The following is a 7,339-nucleotide window of genomic DNA, read 5'->3' as shown; positions in this document are numbered from 1 at the left end:
CAAATGCTCTCGTCCACCATGCCATGGCTGTGTACAATTCTCAGTGATTTCGTACATTATCAATTGCTTTTGTCATATCACTCAAAAAGCTTTGTCACTGAATGCATGAAACTATCTCAATCTTATCTGATCAATGTAATATAAAGCCGAATTTACAACATTTACCATCCAATCTAAACAACATTTAACTTCAGAAAAGATAATCAAGAGTGTACTATTCAATTGACAACATGAGAAATTGATTTGACTAGCTTGTGCATACACTATGACACAATGACTAACCATTCTGCTGGCACTGATACGTTCATTGACACAAAAAACTTGATTTTGAAAGACAAATAAGGGTTTTGAGCCAGAGACTCGGTTTTGCAGGTTATCCACGGTGTTTTGCCGTTTGTTAAAGCTGTTTTGAGAATGAATATTATGTTTTGCAAATTGCGAGAGAGATTCGAGAAATGTACAAAACCAATTGAGAAATGCTGTAATTATCTTGCTCAAGGACACATTGCTGGGGTCAGGCAAAGCAGGGCTCAAACTTGTAAACTCTGTCAAATGTAAAAACAAAAAGATGCTGCAGGTGCTGCAAAAAGCTGAACGAAAAAAAGACTTAGTTCATGTACAGAAATTCTCTTAACATCCTGGAAGAATAGTATTCCCAAAGTCAACTATGTGTTTGTTCTACAGGCTGTTGAGAAAACAGGTAGCACTGGCAAATTGCCAGCTGGACAAAGGGTCCATGACGTGATGAACCGCTGGGTCCTCCAGATGGGCTTCCCCGTGGTGAAGATAGATTCATCCACTGGAGCTGTAACCCAGGATCACTTCCTCTTGGACCCAGACTCTGTCGTTGACAGGCCTTCAGAATTCGAGTAAGACATCAAAGATCTCAGATACTACAGCTCACTCGCAACACTCGTCCGTGTTATTACTTGACACTGAAAAAAATGAAAGCTAACCTACAACCTATAACCTACAATGTCTCTTGAAGACCTTTAGTGTTATTACTGTGCCTTCATTTTTGGATTTTCATAAGAGTCCATAAGCATCTATAACCAGAGAGTCTATAGCCATCTCGTCTTCAAATTAAAGTTTTTTTCACGTTTGTGTCTGTTTTCTTACAGTTATGTATGGTATGTACCTCTCACATGGCAGAAAAATGGCATGCCGCAGCCTGCTATTTGGCTGCTTGAAAAAACAGGTAGGCCTATATGATCTGTTATTTTTGGTAACCTTATACATAACATTAAAACCTACTGGAATATTACTTCTTAAAAATTAAATTGATGTACTGTTTAATTAGTGGTTTACATTAAATGTTTTATGTAACAATAGATACGAAAACTGAACTGATGGCGACTGTAGACGACTGGATCGTGGCCAACCTCAATGTAACAGGATACTACAGAGTCCAATATGATGATGCCAACTATGTCAAGCTTCTTACCAAATTGGATACCAATCATAATGTAAGTGGATTCATGGTCTGGAAAAAAACCCTGTTACATTTGTTTTCAAGTCAGAGGGGCTCTCCGTTCATTTAGAGACCAAACCAAACACTTTTTTCTGGTTGTTCCTTGGTCCAAGGTTGAGTTATCCTAGAGTCCTTTTTTGGATATCTCATTATTAGTGGTGTGCATTGGCACTGCCCTCACGATTTGATTCGATTACGATTACGATTCGGAAGGTAGCGATTCGATTCGATTCGATTCAATTCTATGATGCATTGCAATGCATTACATTTCTACTGAAAGCAAAGCAAATGTTTCATCAGTCATGGTGAGGCAATACAAGTAGTCAGATACTGAGCAACATTTTATTGGCTGTTTTCTGTATCAGTCTTGCAGTTTTCAATGCTTTGAAGTGCTTTTATTTAATTTAACATTCATTTGTATATCCACGGAAGGAATTCAAACTTAAAAAATGTGCCACATCGATTCTGGAACTTGCGCATTGAATCGAATTGTTCATGTCCCGTATTGCATTACATCGCCGAATCGATTATTGTGGACACCACTAGTCATTATAAATAAAGACATGTTTGACTTGCGCCTTGGTCAAAAAAATGTCTATGTCAGAATCTGTCAGAGCAGAAGCTGTGCGAGCCAAATGCTGGAATGACCATTTCATTTGTCTCTTCCAGGAGATTCCAGTTCTCAACAGAGCCCAGCTTATTGATGACGCTTTTAATCTGGCCAGGTGAGTCGTCATGAACTAGAGCAAAGTAGTCCTGCATGTCAGATTATGGGCTCCATGGGTGGGGTCTGGAAACCCTGCGGCTGCGGGTTCATGTCACATTGCTAGGGGGTCCGGAGAAAAATGAATAAGTGCATCTGACATCTGACATTTCTGACATTCCTCTGTAGTTCTCTATGACAGACAATTCTTCTTTCAACCCTGTGGTTTTGTTATCATTTTTTCAGTTGCCTCCCAAAGTAGGAGTGTAATTAAAGATATTATTCTTCATTCAAGCCATTCATGACATGACCATTGCTATTGTAGAGCGAAGCGTGTGCCAACCACCCTGGCCCTGGATATGACCAAGTATCTGAACAAGGAGTACGATTACATGCCCTGGGAGTCGGCCCTGGACAATCTGGACTTCTTCTATCTGATGTTTGATCGCAGCGAGATCTACGGCCTGCTGCAGGTAAGACCCTCTCAGCAAATCCTGAAGTCTACTGTGTGTGTGTGTGCGCGCGCGCGCGTGTGTGTGTGTGTGTGTGTGTGTGTGTGTGTGTGTGTGTGTGTGTGTGTGTGAGAGAGAGAGAGAGAGAGAGAGAGAGAGAGAGAGAGAGAGAGAGAGAGAGAGAGAGAGAGAGAGAGAGAAATATAGGGGTGAAGAGACTATGATCTCTCAGTGCTTACAGTATGCTGTATTGTATTTGTAAATTTAATACCAAATACTATGAAAAGGTGGTGGTGTGGGTCAGGGATGGACATTTGTACCAGCTACTAAATTGAAAGTGACATGTAGATTTCAAGCAGAATATATATAATATAATATAATATAATATAATATAATATAATATAATATAATATAATAATTACATGTTTTGTGACTGCTGAATTTTACCCATGTGCCAGTGACATAATGCGACATAATACGTTTTGCTACATTTATTTCTGTCATTGTATTGGTATAGAATGCAGTTTGAACAATGGCTGACCAGTGCTCTTCTCTCTGCTCTTGGCAGGCATACATCCAGAAAAAAGTGGTGACCCTCTTCAAACACTATAATGACACAACCGATGGCTATACCACAGTTCCAGATGGGCACACTGACCAGTATGCTTTTTTATTATTATAGTTGTATAAGTAGTAGTAGTAGTAGCAGCAGTAGTAGTAGAAATAGTCCTTGTAGCGGCAGCAATGGTTTTGTAAAGCATTACACAAGCAGAACAGTGTGCGTAAAGAGATCTGACGTCTGGTTGGTTGGCTTGTCACATGTGGTCATGTGATTTCTGTCGGTCATCTTCTGCAGATATAACCAGGTGAATGCCCTGAGGATGGCCTGCAGCACAGGAATTGAGAACTGCACTGATCTGGTAAAGAACTTGTACAGCCAGTGGATGGCCAAGCCAGACCCCAACCCGTAAGTCCTTTTTTCTAGGGTAGTGTCTCTTTGCATCAGCAATGGCCATTTGTCAACAGCGACCCTTTACCGAAAGCTGACAGAACACAGTTTTCAAACCCTGTCATCGACAACACCAAAAAAAGTAAAACAATAAATAAATAAAAAGTTCAAACTCCGCTGAAGTTTAATAATAGTGTAAGTGTAGTAATATAAGTGCGGAAACATGACAGCCATGTAAGTTTACAGGCTTTAGTTAGTGTTGCAAATAGGTACATGTGCATTCAGGGCCACTGACAGTTTTGGCTGGGCCCAGGTCTAAAAGCCCCTCCCCAAGCCAACCCAATTATGCCCTCCACGCATTTCTGTTACCATGTATCTTTCCCTCTTTCTAATCTTCTAATCTTGTGTACTGAGATGACATTGGTGATGTTGAACCTCAACACACAAGACTGGAGGATAGATATTGAGATGCAGACCATGGCTTTGAAGTGTTGAATTACTTTACTGGTCAGTTCATGAGCTAGTGCACAATTTGTGTGAACGTGAGCTGACCGCATTCTATTTGCCTGATGAACAAACTATGAACAAGTTCATTATTGTGCCTGCGAGCGAACCACATGGCCCTTTGTTTAATATGACTAATGCTTCTTAGTGTTCAGGTCAAAAGCCAGCCAAGTCCAGTACATGGCAAAGGATCCTAATAAGATAAGATGACCTTTCCCAACGCTGCTACTGGTATCAGTTTCACCAATTTGACTTTTGAATCTTCATCTTTTGACAGGATCCACCCCAACCTGAGGTCTACAATGTACTGCAATGGCATTGCTGCTGGTGGTGAGAAAGAATGGAACTTTGCCTGGGACATGTTCCGGGCCTCCACCAATGCCCAGGAGTCTGAAAAACTGAGAGCTGCGCTGGCTTGTGCCAAACAGCCATGGCTCCTGAACAGGTGAGCTCACTTCCTGCATCTATAGTCTGTCATTTCCTGTTTCATCTGTCAGGGACATAAGAGCCCTGTGTCCATCATCTCAACATTCTAACATGCTTACAAAACAGGGCCTAAAAATGTAAACTTATGCCACGCTGTTCATATATGTAAGTAAGTTCAGAAAGAGCCAAAGCACACTGTTAAGTGTTATTACATTTTCACACATTTTAATTCTGGGCGTTTCTGTAAAAGGTACCTGGAGTACACTTTGAATGCCACGCTGATTCGTAAGCAGGACGCTACCTCCACTATTGTCTACATTGCCGGTAATGTGGTGGGCCAGCCCCTGGCCTGGGATTTCATGAGAGCAAACTGGGCATACATCTTCAATGAGTGAGTAAAAGCATGGCTTGTTGAAGAGCATGTTCCACTTCATACCATTTTCATGAATAAGTTTGACCGAAACACGTCTCAACATATGTGGAAGCCTTTCTGACATGTTTTGTTGTTGTTGTATTTTCTAAAGGTATGGAGGTGGATCCTTCTCTTTCTCAAATCTTATTAATGGGGTGACAAAGAGGTTTTCAACGGAATTCGAACTACAACAGGTAACCATATACATTCAAATGTTTTGCTTCAGTTTAGCTGTGTGCAAAGCTACACATTCATTAAAATGCTTTGCAATGCAGTTAGCCCAGTAAACCCAGATGGGGTTTTTGTTGGTTATGTGGAAAAGAACACAGGCAGGCACACACACACACACACACACACACACACACACACACACACACACACACACACACACACACACACACACACACACACACACACACACACACACACACACACACACACACACCAGCAAATTACTGAATTATAGAATTGTCCTCAGCTGCCCTCAACTGTACGTGCAAGCCACTGTGTAATAATACAGTGTAAGTATGCAAGTATAACTAGACGTGTAATGTAGGCTAAGTGTTATTTATTGTGTGTGTTTGTTTCCACAGCTTGAGCAGTTCAAGAAAGACAATGCTCACGTGGGCTTTGGATCTGGCACCCTGGCTGTTGAGCAGTCTATTGAGAGGACCCAGGCCAACATTAAATGGCTCCAGGAAAATGAAGCCAGTGTGAAGAAATGGCTATCAGAAAACTAGAATAGAACATCCTCTCTACTTTTATTTATTTTTCTGTCAGAATTCATTTTTTTAAACAGGGCTTTTTGTCCCTTCTCAGCACCTCTACAGTACATATTGGTTATGGCACAGCAGCCTAAAACTAGGCTGCACAACATTAAAGACAATGAACCAACAATGTAACACACAACAGAACACATGTAGGAAAGTGAATTATGCCTACACCCATGAGTGTCAAGAGCACTACACTGTCATGTTTTTAACTTGTATATAATTTTGATACAAAACTATGAATGTCTTGTGTAAAATATGAAATTTGGCAAAGATGATTGTTGAATTAAATAAAGCTCTTTATTATGGACTCTTGATTTATATCCTTTTATTCTTATCACCGATTTGGAGTCTGTCTGTATGAGTATGATGAACTCGTAAGAAATTGTACCAATTTTTAAATCAACTTATCTTCTCATTCATTGAGGATCCTATCATTTCCAGCCTACCAGATTTAATCTTATTACACATTATCCAATTCTATTTCCAGTGATATTGTAAGCCATTGCCATAAAAGTGAATGAAATATATTAAATACTAAGTTAATGAATGTACAGTTTCTTCTTCATTACGTTTCCATTTTCTGGAGGCAAGACAAGGCAAGGAAAATGTATTTTTAAAGCGCATTCCAGAGCAATTCAATGTGCTGTACAATCACAAAAACCATGTAAAAAATCAGAAAACGAGAGAAGAGTAAGGTAGTAAGAGTAAGGAGTAAGGCAAGGTAAATAAAAACACGATAAAAGAGGCAAGGATAAAAACAAGAAAAAATAAATAAATAAATGAAGAGCAACAAGACATAAAAACATCAAATATGTAAAAGAAGGCATCAGTAAAGATTATAGTCTTTAGTTTAGTTTTAAAACACTGTATTGTTGGGTCACTTTTTATATCATCGGGAAGCTGGTTCCAGAGCCTTACAGCATAAAAACTAAAAGCAGCCTCCCCACGCTTAGTGTTCATTCTGGGTGCAACCAGGAGGTTATGCTCTACGGACCTAAGGGGCCTAGCCGGTGTGTAGGGCAGAAGCATGTCCTTAAGGTAGCTAGCCCCAGCCCGTTAAAAAAACTTAAAAACAAGTAACAGTGCCTTAAAATCGATTCGATAACTCACCGGGAGCCAGTGCAAGGAACTTAAAATAGGTGTAATGTGGTCAAATCTTTCTGTTCTAGTAAGGAGCCTTGCAGCTGCATTTTGGATGCGTTGCAGCAGTTTAATGGTTTTCATGGGGAGGCCTGTAAAGAGGCAGTTGCAGTAGTCAATCTTACTTGAAATAAAAGCATGCACTAGTCTTTCCAGATACTGTATAGACAGAACACCCCTAATTTTAAAAATGTTCTTAAGATGATAATGTAACTAGTGAGACCAGTGGTCCTATTTGGATGGCGGTAACGGGTGCAGAGGTTTCCATTTATTTGGCATGACTTACCTGTGGGTTGACAGGGCGGGCACTAGGACCCAGTGGAAACGAGAGCGATGAAGGCACATCCTGTCCTAGTGTATAAATTTCATTAAGCAGTTGCATCTGCGAGACGCCAGGTCCTGACTCACCTGGGCTTGCTGGAGCCATCTGGCCGGTATTTTGCGTGGCTGCACAAACGTGTGTAGACCCTCTGGTCGTTTTGGTGAAGCGTCATATGCTGTGTCTGGTT

General features: G+C 40.6%; 1 protein-coding gene across 1 annotated transcript in view; it reads left to right on the top strand.

Moving 5' to 3' along the window:
- Window positions 1–6,237, top strand: part of anpepb.1 (alanyl (membrane) aminopeptidase b, tandem duplicate 1) — an 11,961-nt gene extending 5,724 nt beyond the window's left edge. Inside the window, exons 10-20 of the mRNA XM_063197421.1 lie at window positions 685–869; window positions 1,122–1,198; window positions 1,333–1,466; window positions 2,141–2,196; window positions 2,500–2,647; window positions 3,195–3,286; window positions 3,483–3,593; window positions 4,357–4,524; window positions 4,756–4,896; window positions 5,030–5,111; window positions 5,511–6,237. Coding sequence (XP_063053491.1) covers window positions 685–869; window positions 1,122–1,198; window positions 1,333–1,466; window positions 2,141–2,196; window positions 2,500–2,647; window positions 3,195–3,286; window positions 3,483–3,593; window positions 4,357–4,524; window positions 4,756–4,896; window positions 5,030–5,111; window positions 5,511–5,657 — 1,341 coding nt within the window. The 3' untranslated portion in view covers window positions 5,658–6,237. The remainder of the gene's footprint in view (window positions 1–684; window positions 870–1,121; window positions 1,199–1,332; window positions 1,467–2,140; window positions 2,197–2,499; window positions 2,648–3,194; window positions 3,287–3,482; window positions 3,594–4,356; window positions 4,525–4,755; window positions 4,897–5,029; window positions 5,112–5,510) is intronic.
- The last annotated feature ends 1,102 nt before the right edge of the window (window positions 6,238–7,339 follow it).

The sequence above is a fragment of the Engraulis encrasicolus genome, chromosome 4 (assembly GCF_034702125.1).
Source record: "Engraulis encrasicolus isolate BLACKSEA-1 chromosome 4, IST_EnEncr_1.0, whole genome shotgun sequence".
NCBI classification, from domain to species: Eukaryota; Metazoa; Chordata; class Actinopteri; order Clupeiformes; family Engraulidae; genus Engraulis; species Engraulis encrasicolus.
Note: the sequence above shows the minus strand (reverse complement) of the source record. Positions and strands in the feature narration are given on the sequence as shown.